This window comes from Heterodontus francisci, chromosome 17 (genome assembly GCF_036365525.1).
Source record: "Heterodontus francisci isolate sHetFra1 chromosome 17, sHetFra1.hap1, whole genome shotgun sequence".
Classification (NCBI taxonomy): domain Eukaryota; kingdom Metazoa; phylum Chordata; class Chondrichthyes; order Heterodontiformes; family Heterodontidae; genus Heterodontus; species Heterodontus francisci.
This window is the reverse complement of record NC_090387.1, coordinates 76115506-76128115: the sequence shown is the minus strand read 5'-3', so window position 1 is coordinate 76128115 and position 12610 is coordinate 76115506. Positions and strand designations below refer to the sequence as shown.

The 12610-nt window shown below is 44.6% G+C and overlaps 1 protein-coding gene across 2 annotated transcripts in view; it reads left to right on the top strand.

Moving 5' to 3' along the window:
- LOC137379078 (tyrosine-protein phosphatase non-receptor type substrate 1-like) overlaps positions 1–12610 on the top strand; it is a 154677-nt gene that overhangs the window by 129979 nt on the left and 12088 nt on the right. The window contains exons 1-5 of one of the 2 annotated variants that reach the window (XM_068049722.1): positions 4251–4345; positions 4498–4833; positions 8138–8434; positions 9175–9279; positions 10374–10417. The exons of the other annotated variant lie outside the window; for it this stretch is intronic. Of the exons in view, the coding sequence (XP_067905823.1) occupies positions 4291–4345; positions 4498–4833; positions 8138–8434; positions 9175–9279; positions 10374–10417 (837 nt within the window). The 5' untranslated portion in view covers positions 4251–4290. Of the gene's footprint in view, positions 1–4250; positions 4346–4497; positions 4834–8137; positions 8435–9174; positions 9280–10373; positions 10418–12610 lie in introns of those variants that run through there. 2 annotated transcript variants of the gene reach the window in all.

Here is a 12610-nt window from a genome sequence, read left to right as displayed (position 1 = left end):
AACAACTAAGTCTTGCTAAAATAATGACTTGCAATTCAATCCACTTTGAAAAATACCCACCAGGACTTACTCACCAGTCAGCTGTGCTCTTTGGAGACTCTCAGCTCCCGTCACTCTGGGGACAGGTAGGAAATGAAAGGAGCTCCTCGCTCCCTCCTCACCGAACTTCCTCAGTCACCAAACTTCCACTTTAACACTGTAATGCAACCTAAGTCAGCACTCCAGTACAAACAAGGTCAGCACTGTAAGATGGCCCATTTTTATACTGACTGACTCTAGCCCCTGAAAACTGGTTTAAGCCAATTCTCTAATTAACAAGGTGCAGCTGCAAGCAGTGCCTGAGTGAACTCTGTTTAAAGCTGGTCTAAAACTCACCTTCTCCAACCCAAACAGCAACTGTTAAGTTAATCTGCTAAATAAAAGACAGACTAGACTTAAGATAAAATTAACCCTTATTTATCCTCAGTCACCAAACTTCCACTTTAACACTCTAGTGCAACCCAAGTCAGCACTCCAGTGAAAACAAAAAAAAATCTGGCTGATTCTCTCTGTGCCAGACTCCCTTCTTTGTTTTGGCCAATCCGATAATGGTTCTCGACTCCCCACAGTGCCAGCCCTGGCTAGACCAGAAGTGTCAAAGCTATTCGCGTGGTGGAGCGGAGGAGGGTGGGGGGGGGGGGGGGGGGGGGCGGTGCACATTACAATTTTTGTCCTATATAGGAAGGCGGTGAGATAATTTCGGAAAGATAAAGGCATTAAAATTTGTTTTACTATGAAGTGAATCAACAACTATTGTTCATTTTTGTGAAAACGCTTTAAATAAGAAGACTCATTTACTGGCTTACTTTCTCATCACTATGTTGAACACTGACTTATTGACATACCTGCCATTGTTTTTGCTTACATTCCTAGTCAATCTCTGCACACACACTTGGTGTAGCGATGCGTAGTATTCCAGATCGATGTCCCCTCTCTCTCCCTTCTCTGTCTATCTCTCTCCCTTTCTTTCTCTCCCCCTCGCTTCGTCTCTCCTTCTGTCTGTCACTCTCCCCCTTCCTCTCTTTGTGTCTCTCTCCCCACGCTTTCTCTGTATCTCCCTCCCGCACTCTCCCTGTGTGTCTCTCCCCCTCTCTCTGTCTCTCCCTCTCTCCCCCTCTGTCTCTCCCCGTCTCTGTGTCTCCACCTCCCGCCCCCCCCCCCTCTCTGTCTCCCTCCCTGTTCCCTCTTTCTGTCTCATGGTTTACTGCTCCCCATTATTTGTTTGCCACTCCACAGTCATGGCTCGCTGTTGTCCACTCCCCGCTCAGGGCTCGCCACTTCCCACTTCACGCTCATGATTCACCATTCCCCACTCATTTTTGCCGCTCCCCATTCATAAATCACCGCTCCCCCTCATGGTTCGCTCGCCCCACTTGTGTTTTGCCACTCGCCACTCATGGTTCACAGCTCGCCACTCACCACGCGTCGCTCATGGTTCACTGCTCCCAGCTCATGATTCTCCGCTCACAGTTCGCCACTCGTGGTTCAATGCTCCCTGCTCCCATTCCCGCCCACTCCCTGAACTGCACAAAAACAGCAAAGGCGCCTGATCCCAGTGTGTCTGCACTGTGAACCGCCAATCAGTGCTCACCCCGCCCAGGCAGCCCGCTGTCAATCACAGACAGTGACCAATCACAGACAGGCATCCGCCATCCCTCCGACGCCGGTCCCACCTACCCTTGTGCCTGACGTACAGGAGTGCCACGTTGTGTTTCTCTTCTCTTCGGTTTGTTTTTCTCTTCTTCCAGTTTGTGTTGCCCTCTCTCCCTCTCCATCTACCCAGTTGCTCTCTTAGGACACAAGGAATTTCCAGGTGATTTTCATTGGTGCTGAATCCACCATTTTCACAAGCGGCAATTAAATGATGTTTCCAAATAGCGGGGAGTCCAATGAACCGTGCATCAAGCACGGTTTCTCCCGAGTCACCAATCAGTTGTCAGTCACAGAGGACTGGCGGGCTGGATCGAAAGCTTCAACGGGCCACATTCTGCGGACTGTATGTTGGACAACTCAGGGCTAGACTATGAGGTAGGGCGCCCAATCCTCCGCTTTCGATGGGAATCACCGGAATGGATGATTGGTTTCCCGAGCGCTGCTGTTGGTGACTGCCATTTAAGACGAAGATGTGATTTTTTTTCTCTTACAGGGTCGTAAGTCTGGAATTCTCTTCCCAGAGTGCAGTAGAGGCTGCGTCATTGAATATTTTAAGGTTAGGTTGATTAACAAGGGAGTCAAATGTTATAGCGGGTGGACAGGAAAGTAGAGTTGAGGTCAGAATCAGATCAGCCATGATCTGATCAAATGGTAGAGCAGGTTGAGGGGCTGAATGGTCTATTCCTGCTCCTAATTCATATGCTGATATATATGTTCGTATTCGTATTTAAGAGTGAAGTGCTGGCCAATTGTTGGGTTTCAATGAGGGAGGACAGTTGAGGTGAACAATCAATCTTCACCAATCAAGCTGCTACCACCAGTTCGCTCCTTCAGAACAGATTGGAGCAAACAGGAGTACTATATGTTTTATAGTGAATTCATATTCATACGTTACCAAACCACAACAATGAATGCAGTTTAATAGAATAACTATCAGCATTCTGTCCCTAATTGGTTGAGATGTTAGGACACCGCCTTCTATGTTCACTATAGAGACCTGCTATCATTCCAACCCTACCTAAAGATGGAACTATGAGGAGAATGACTCACATTTTACTGATTGCAAAGAGAAAGGAGATTTCAATGAAAATAAAGATCTGGGTTGTACTTCCAATTTTTGGAAATGGCAGGACAAATGAGAAGGATATTAAAAAGCACAGGGTATCCGAGACTTCATTAAAAGAGACATAGTGTACAAGGCAAGGAAGTTATACTAAATCTTTATAAAGCAGTAGTTAGGCCTCAGCTGGCGTGCTATGTTTCAATCTGGGCACCACACTTCGGGAAGGAGGTGACTTAGAGGAGGTGCAGAACAGATTTAGTAGAATTGAGGGACATTAGTTATGTGGATAGACTAGAGCAGCTAGGGCTGTTCCTTGGAGTCAAGACGGTTAAGAGATGTGATAGCTGAGTTCCAAAATTATGAACAGTTTTGATAGTGCAAATGAGGTGAAACTGTTCACAGTGGCAGCAGGGTCGGTAACCAGAGGGTAGAAATTTAAGGTGATTGGCGAAAGAATCAAAGGATCTGACATTTGGGGGGAAGTAAGTTACAGCCTAGCCCCGTCCTGCTACTACCAAAGGTTCATACAGCTCAACTGGTCGGCAGTTAGAAACAAGACTCCTGAATGATTTTCGCCTCCCACTTCAGGTCAACTAACTCGACACGGAGCAGATTTGGAAACTGGAACCTACAACAAGCTGTGAATGACGGGCCTCACTTACATTGAAATCTTCTTTCTCTTTACAATCAGTTAAATGTGGTGATTCTAGTCAGTTTCTCCTCGCAGTTCCATCTGCACTCATCGTGAATATTCTTTGTTGCATTTCAAGCCTGCTGGACCAATAACTGTAATATTGAACCATGTGGGTACAGGTCCAGAATTTCATATATAATATAAAAACAAGAAATGCTGGAACCACTCAGCAGGTCTGGCAGCATCTGTGAAAAGAGAAGCAGAGTTAACGTTTCGGGTCAGTGACCCTTCTTCGGAACTGTATCATTGAACCATGTGGGTACAGGTCCAGAATTTCATCTCTGTCTTGGATGATGTTGAAATAGGCATCACCAATTCTGAAGTAGAGGAAGAGAGATGAGCAGATTAATTAATCCTAATTGCCATTCCAGTGACTTCTGCTAGACGTCCAGGTGCATGGAGGCTGGGAGAGATCACGATCGCACTAGACTGTGCGCCCAGGACTAAATATTTGCCCACTCTCACTGTCCATGCTCCTGCATGAAGAAGGTTCCCTGAGATGAGATGTTGGAGGACTACCCGCGCCTGCGGCCTGAATCATCATTTTCAGTATTGAGAAGAGGGTTAAAGACGGGTGTTGGAAGATTGTCGGATCGAAGGGCCGGGAGCGTCTGTAAAAGCATTCGATGAAAACTTTTCAGCCAGCAGGTGACCTCCTACTTCACAGACTCCCACGCAGAAGTATATGTAACCGGACTCAATACGCCGTCGTAGTCATGTGATACCTCATGTCATGGTCACATGCTTAATATATTTATCTATCAAATCCATTTCTTGCCCAAACCATCCAGGTTACGATTCTCATTTACACCAAGTGGCTATCTAATGTTTTACTTGCAACATGTCGGTGACAGCTTCAGTTCAGTACATGGCTCTTTTGGGCATGGTTTGGCCAGGTACCTTTAGTTGGCATATGCTGCCGTTTCAGAATAGCTTCAATCATATTTTAGAAGTGTCTACAATTGTTATGTATTGCAAAATTAGATATTGTGTTTCTCCAATTCGCTTATTGGTGTTTTTAATGGTTTTTGTGTTTTATTTCTCTTAGTTATTTTTCTTTATCTGATGTATGCAACTGTTACCGCTGAAGTAACTTCGAACAAAGTGGATCAGTTCCCTAAATTCTTGAAGGTTGTCAGAGGTGCGAGTGTTTCCATGCGCTGTACATTTCCGCTATTTCAAGATACTCCCGATGTTTATTGGTGGAAACGCGGCGAGGGATCGTTTCTGGAACCAGACAGCAGAAAGCGATTTAATGTAAAAAAAGGAAGTAGTTCATTTGATGTTCTGAATGCGAGTGTTGCCGACTCTGGAGTGTATTACTGTAAAGTAAAACATCAAGAATCTATTGCAAATGGAAGTGGTTCCCAGCTTACTGTGTACGGTAAGTGTCATTGTACCAGGGAGTGGGACTTTTTCAGCTGTGTGCAATATATGGAATTTCACTTTTATCACTGGAAGAAAACTTGCTGATAACAAATTCGTTTTACTCATCTCGGGATTTTCTTTTCCACTGACCCCGGAGTACAACGACCGCCGATTCGCTATCGCCAGTTTTGCGCTACTGCGTAAAGACCAATTTCACCCTCTCGTTGTCCTCAGAGCATTCCAAAGTGTTTTTCACCCAATGAGTGCTTTTGGTGTAGTTACAATTGTTATTAAGCCAAGAGAGTGAAAACAAATATTTAAACCTTAGTTTGAAATTAATCGATAGGATAAGGTTCCTTCTCACCAAAATAACGGTGCCAAAGTGCAACAATGGGAACAATTTTAACACCTCTTAGGTCCAGTCTTTTATACAACATAAAAGACCAAATAACCTACCCCAACAAGGTGACTCGTTACAAGCTCAGATGAACACTTTCCTACTACCGCCCTGAATATTTCTCGCACCAGATAACTGTCCACTGCTCAAAATTGCCTATTTAATACTTTCTATACCAAATTGTCCGATATTTGAGGTGGATAGTTTTTGTTAGGTGTGCGTATCAAGAGAAATGAATTAATTTGGGAAAATGGAGTTAATGTGCAAATCAACCATAATATAAATGAATGGCACAGCAAGCTCGAGGGGCTGCATGTTCTCTCTGTTCCTATGTCCGCAATTTATGCTGTGCACCTGTGTCCACTGATGACTTGCTTGAGCTACCAAACTCTTTTCACAAATGAATCCTCCAATTCAGTGAGAAGGGAGGTGTTGATCTTGCCCTCAATACTGGATTCCAGCCCAAGTCCTCCAGCTTGCTGAACAGTGAAGCTACCCAATGCCCGTGTTTGAACCTCTGTCGTACGCCAAGTGGACTTTTTTTACATACTCTCAACCCGTCAAATACTGGAAGGATATCACCGAGCATTTGTATAAACGCCTGGGCTCCGTATTTGTCATTCATGATTTCTATTTACACTCCCCAAACCCCACACGAAATTACGGCGGGAGATCAAAAAAGCACCGGCTTCCTCCACTGAAATTCTACTGCATTGCATATTATCTCTAAAGCAAATCCATGGTAAAAGAATAGAGGAATTCTGAGCCTTTGTTTGAAATAAAGGCTAATATAATTTTGCAAGTTAATAATGTCCCTAATTTAATCATTTTCTATTACTACAACGTCGGAAAAGTAAATGTGGAAAGAAAAAATGTTAAGGAGATGGTAATAAATTGGCAAAACAATGCAAACCTAATAAACGGCCTGTCTTTCCAGCTAAACAGTGACTGTAGATCGAGCGGACACAGGTTCGTATTAGTAAATGGTAAATGTAGGACTGATATAAGCAGAATCCAGGCAAAACGTGTTAAACAGGCCGAATGAACTTGGGGAAGGGCGCAACCCCTGGAATTATATAAAACATGCACTCGGAGTTAGGATTTCCCATTCAGTTTCCCTCTTCTGTATGGATCTACACATTGATATATAATTACCAATATAACCCTTTCATAAGGTGAAAAACGTTTCAGCCCTCGGTTCCCCCTCTGGAGAAAGTTCCTTAGGTGAAAGCTGCACGATCTGAAATCTCCACCATAGACGTTGAAATGTTGTAATGCACGGATTCTAATCTATACATATAAAAACATCCTGTCTGGATTCAATATCGACATCAGAGATATTTTGATTACACACATCATCTTTTCAATATTAACCAAAGAACAAAGAACAGTACAGGCCATTCTTGATCTTGATGCCTGCCTAAACTAACACCTTCTGCACTTCCGGGGCCCATATCCCTCTATTCCCTTCCTATTCATGTATTTGCCAAGATTTCTCTTAAACGTCGCTATCGTATCTGCTTCCACCACCTCCCCTGGCAGCATGTTCCAGGCACTCACAACCCTCTGTGTAAAAAACCTGCCTCGCACATCCCTTCTAAACTTTGCCCCTCGCACCTCAAACCTATGTTCCCCAGTAACTGACTCTTCCACCCTGGGAAAAAGCTTCTGACTATCCACTCTGTCCATGCCGCTCATAACTTGGTAAACCTCTGTCATGTCGCCCCTCCACCTCCGTCGTTCCAGTGAAAAAAATCCGAGTTTTTCCAACCTCTCCTCATAGCTAATGCCCTCCAGACCAGGCAACATCCTGGTAAACCTCCTCTGTACCCTCTCCAAAGCCTCCACGTCCTTCTGGTAGTGTGGCGACCAGAATTGCACGCAATATTCTAAGTGTGGCCTAACTAAGGTTCTGTACAGCTGCAACATGACTTGCCAATTTTTATACTCTATGCCCCGACCGATGAAGGCAAGCATGCCGTATGCCTTCTTGACTACCTGATCCACCTGCGTTGCCACTTTCAGTGACCTGTGGACCTGTATGCCCAGATCTCTCCACCTGTCAATAATCCTAAGGGTTCTGCCATTTACTGTATACCTCCCACCTGCATTAGACCTTCCAAAATGCATTACCCCACATTTGTCCGGATTAAACTCCATCTGCCATTTCTCCGCCCAAGTCTCCAACCGATCTATATCCTGCTGTATCCTCTGACAATCCTCATCATTATCCGCAACTCCACCAACCTTGGTGTCATCCACAAACTTACTAATCAGCCCAGCTACATTTTCCTCCAAATCATTTATATTTACTACAAACAGCAAAGGTCCCAGCACTGATCCCTGCGGAACACCACTAGTCACATCCATCCATTCAGAAAAACACCCATCCACTGATACCCTCTGTCTTCTATGACCGAGCCAGTTCTGTATCCATCTTGCCAATAAAAGAAAATATGTTTTGAAATATGTGGAATATTCGAAAACGACCAATTTTGAAATAAACAAACAAAATGTTCAGTACGGCAATGATTCTTACGGAATAACGAGAGTCGATTCCGCTGTTCGTGTGAACTGGTTTACGCTCACTCCAATATAGTGGGACAGGAATCTCACTTGGGATCATTACTGTAAACCCCAATCCCGGGCCAGGATCTGATACTTCCATTCAGAGCAGTGGCGTCTGCTTCCCTGAATGTAACCAGCCCTTGGAGATTCCTCCTCTTTGTGCATCGTTTGTAATACAGTTCGTCAATTTGCTGTGCGCTGTACAACGATTTATAAGATAAATGCAAACATAAAGTTTAAAAAACGACAGCAACGATAACTGTTGTAACCGTAGGGCTGTAACAGCATAAGAGTAGAAAACTGGGAATGTGTTCCTTTAAATTTAAAAAATCTTTTTTTTTTCTCTCCATTAAAGTTCCCCCGACCCCCCTGAAAATCGCTGCTGTTGAAGGAATTTCAACAGAATCTCTGAAACTCGAGTGTAAAACTGCTGCCTTTTACCCGGAGCATTTAGAAATCTCCTGGTTAAGAGATGGTGTCGAAATTCTGAGCGGAATAGAAACTGTGAAAAACAAGAGCACGGAGGGACTTTATGAGGTTTCCAGTTTTTTGGAAGAAGTACAACCTGCCCCGAATGAAGTTGTTTACACCTGTCTGGCATCTCATGTCTCTCTTCTGGTACCTGCCAGTGTCAGCTACACCGCCAATCGAGGTACGTTTGCAAATATATACAGCGGGGAACGTGGTAATTACTTCAATCTGTATTCACTTATTAGACATGCAGCTGGAACACTGTTCAAACTCGAGGGTATGGAGTGAATGTGGACTGTATTTACTCTCAATGCCAGATAAATGGGAACGAAATAAAATATTCAAGATGGTTTGTAGGTGAAGGAAGAAGAGTCTCTTTGTGAAGAGATCTGAAACGCGAGGTTGATGTGCGAGCTGCTCAGAACTTGAAAGATTATTCCTTGTCAAATTCTTGCCAAATAAAATGAAACTACAGATAAAATGGATCGATTCTACCAGAGTCACTTTACATCCCGTGAATTTAAATTGAATATTTGGAAATATCATTATGTTCATCTGTTCTCTGCAAACCCTGCCTTCAGTTGTCTACACGCTAAACTTTAAAATTCCCGATCTCTCCGGCTCTCTATTTCTCTCTCGTTTAAGACGCTCCTTGAACTCTATCTCCAGCTGTCCTAATATCCCCTTCAGGTCACTGACCTGAAACGTTTACTCTGCTTCTCTCTCCACAGATGATGCCAGACCTGCTGAGTATTTCCAGCATTTCTTGTTTTTATTTCTAATATCCCCTTATGTGGCTTGGTTTAAAATTTTGTTTGGTGATTCTCTGTGAAATGCCTTTTGACGTTTTACTATGTTAAACGCGCTGTATAAGTGCTGTGCTCTACAGTTTCTTATTTCAGTTATCTGTTGATCCTGCAGATATTGGTAACAAATTTCCGCTGATTTTTGGATGTGCAGGGGGCATACTGGCAATTTTATTATTAATAATAATTTTGACCAGACTCAAATTAAAGGCATCAGATGGTAAGAATATTTCTTATTCCACCGAATACTTTTATTTTCTAAGGCCCAGTTGTATTGTTACAATACAGAAAGGGCAGGTGCCCTTCGTCCTTCGTTGTCGAAGAATAACAGTGATTCTTGACAACGCCGCCGGCCGGTGACGTCATCCGACTGCGCCAACCTGCGCACATGCGCAAACGGGAAGAATAAATAGCAATAGCAGCTTTATGTGCTGGGTAGTTGAATATGACCATGTATACCGGATTTTGAAATGCAAATATTTCACTTTCCCATTCGAACTATTCATTCGACTTTTTCATTTCTATTTTGCAATACCCGGAATCCTTAAATGTTTTGCATTTTTTTACTATCCGTGCTGGTCCAGATCTTGAAGTGTAAACGCTTTGAAGTAGATTTTGACTTTCTGCGATAATGTAAAATGGGTGATATCGAATTGGTAAGGACAACCTATTTTGCATCTCGTCCAGATTTTATTTGTATCGTAATTCTGAGATGTAAAATGGGTTGCCGACTCTCTATTACATGTTTTACACCAGGGTTATCCAACATACCGTCCGCGGGCCAGGATCCGGCCAGCCAAAGGTTTCCATCCGACCCACGGATGTAAACTGCATCGGGCTGTTCCTCATCCTCGCAAGGAATCTGCGACCGGTAATTTCAGAGAAATTTCTCATTGGCTTATTTTTCCAGACCGACTTTTTAAAAAATTGCAAGTCAGTTTCACAGCTGACAGGTACTGGGAGGGGGAAACAGCGGTTCCGAACTTATGACAGATTCGGGGTTTTCCAGCGCGCTTTATAAAAAAGTCAGAACCGGCTATTGTGCACCCACCCGCGTGAAAAGGTTGGACAACCCTGTTTGACACGATTGCATAAATGCAAGGTCTACTCCATTGGGTGCAGCGCCACTGCGGGGTATGAGAAGGTAATGCACAGCATTCTGCGCTGTCATGGCTGGTACTGCTTAACATCTTCAGAGAGATCTGCACTTTCAAGTCTCCTTACTTTACACAGTACCTGTGTTTAGCATTGAAAGCATGATGTTTTGCTTATACACTGATTAAGCTATTCAATGTTGTCTTCTCTTTCCCTCAGGCAGTAAGAAAAATTCTGAGGAAGCGGGTCAGGCGAAAGAGCTGGTAGGGTGACAATGTTCTTCATGTTCCAAAAAGAGGCGGGGGAAAAGCAAGAAATTTTACATTCTGTCCACAAGATATTAAGTAAATTTCATAGATTCATAGAACCCTACAGCAAGAACGAAGCCCATGGTGTCTGTGCTGGCCCTTTGAAATTACTATCTAATTAGGCCCACTCGCCGACTTTTTTTTATTCATTCATGGGATGTGGGCGTCGCTGGCCAGGCCAGAATTTGTTGATCATCCCTAATTACCCTTGAGAAGGTGGTGGTGAGCTGCCTTCTTGAACCGCTGCAGTCCATGTGGGGTAGGTACACCCACAGTGCTGTTTGGGAGGGAGTTCCAGGATTTTGACCCAGCAACAGTGAAGTAACGGCGATATAGTTCCAAATCAGGTTGGTGTGTGACTTGGAGGGGAACTTGCGGGTGCTGCTGTTCCCATGCATTTGCTGCCCTTGTCCTTCTAGTTGGTAGAGGTCGCGGGTTTGGAAGGTGCTGTCTAAGGAGCATTGGTGCATTGCTGCAGTGCATCTTGTAGATGGTACACACTGCTGTCACAGTGCATCGGTGGTGGAGGGAGTGAATGTTTGTAGATGTGGTGCCAATCAAGCGGGCTGCTTTGTCCTGGATGGTGTCGAGCTTCTTGAGTGTTGTTGGAGCTGCACCCATCCAAGCATGTGGAGAGTATTCCATCACACTCCTGACTTGTGCCTTGTAGATGGTGGACAGGCTTTGGGGAGTCAGGAGGTGAGTTACGCGCCACAGGATTCCTAGCCTCTGACCTGCTCTTGTAGCCACGGTATTTATATGGCTACTCCAGTTCAGTTTCTAGTCAATGGTAGCTCCTAGGATGTTGATAGTGGGGGATTCAGCGATGGTAATGCCGTTGAATGTCAAGGGGAGATGGTTAGAATCTCTTGTTGGAGATGATCTTTGCCTGGCAATTGTGTGGCATGAATGTTACTTGCCACTTATCAGCCCAAGCCTGGATATTATCCAAGTCTTGCTGCATTTATAGACGGACTGGTTCAGTATCTGAGGAGTCACAAATGGTGCTGAACATTGTGCAATCGTCAGCAAACATCCCCACTTCTGACCTTATGATTGAAGGAAGGTCATTGATGAAGCAGCTGAAGATGGTTGGGCCCAGGACACTACCCTGAGTAACTCCTGCAGTGATGTCCTGGAGCTCAGATGATTGACCTCCAACAATCACAACCATCTTCCTTTGCACTAGGTATGACTCCAGCCAGCAGAGGATTTTCCCCCTGATTCCCATTGACCTCAGTTTTGCTAGGGTGCCTTGATGCCATACTTTGTCAAATGCTGCCTTGATGTCAAGGGCACTCACTCTCCCCTCATCTCTTGAGTTCAGCTCTTTTGTGCATGTTTGAACCAAGGCTGTAATGAGGTCAGGAGCTGAGTGGCCCTGGCGGAATCCAAACTGAGCATCACTGAGCAGGTTATTGCTAAGCAAGTGCTGCTTGATAGCACTGTTGATGACACCTTCCATCACTTTACTGATGATTGAGAGTAGGCTGATGGGGCGGTAATTGGCCGGGTTGGACTTGTCCTGCTTTTTGTGTACAGGACATACCTGGGTAAGTTTCCACATTGCAAGGTAGATGCCAGTGTTGTAGCTGTACTGAAACAGCTTGGCTAGGGGTGTGGCAAGTTCTGGAGCACAGGTCTTCAATACTATTGCCAGCAAATTGTCAGGGCCCATAGTCTTTGCAGTATCCTGTGTCTTCAGTTGTTTCTTGATATCACGCAGTGTGAATCGAATTGGCTGAAGTCTGGCATCTGTGATGCTGGGGACTTCAGGAGGAGGCCGAGATGGATCATCAACTCGACACTTCTGGCTGAAGATTGTTGCAAATGCTTCAGCCTTATCTTTTGCACTGATGTGCTGGGCTCCCCCATCTCCTCCAGTTAGTTGTTTAATTGTCCACCACCATTCATGGCTGGATGTGGCAGGACTGCAGAGCTTAGATCTGATCCGTTGGTTATGGGATTGCTTAACTCTGTCTATTGCATGCTGCTTATGCAGTTTGGCATGCAGATAGTCCTGTGTTGTAGCTTCACCAGGTTGACACCTCATTGCCCTCCTGCACTCTTCATTGAACCAGGATTGGTCTTCTGGCTTGATGGTAATGGTAGAGTGGGGGATATGCTGGGCCATGAGGTTACATATTG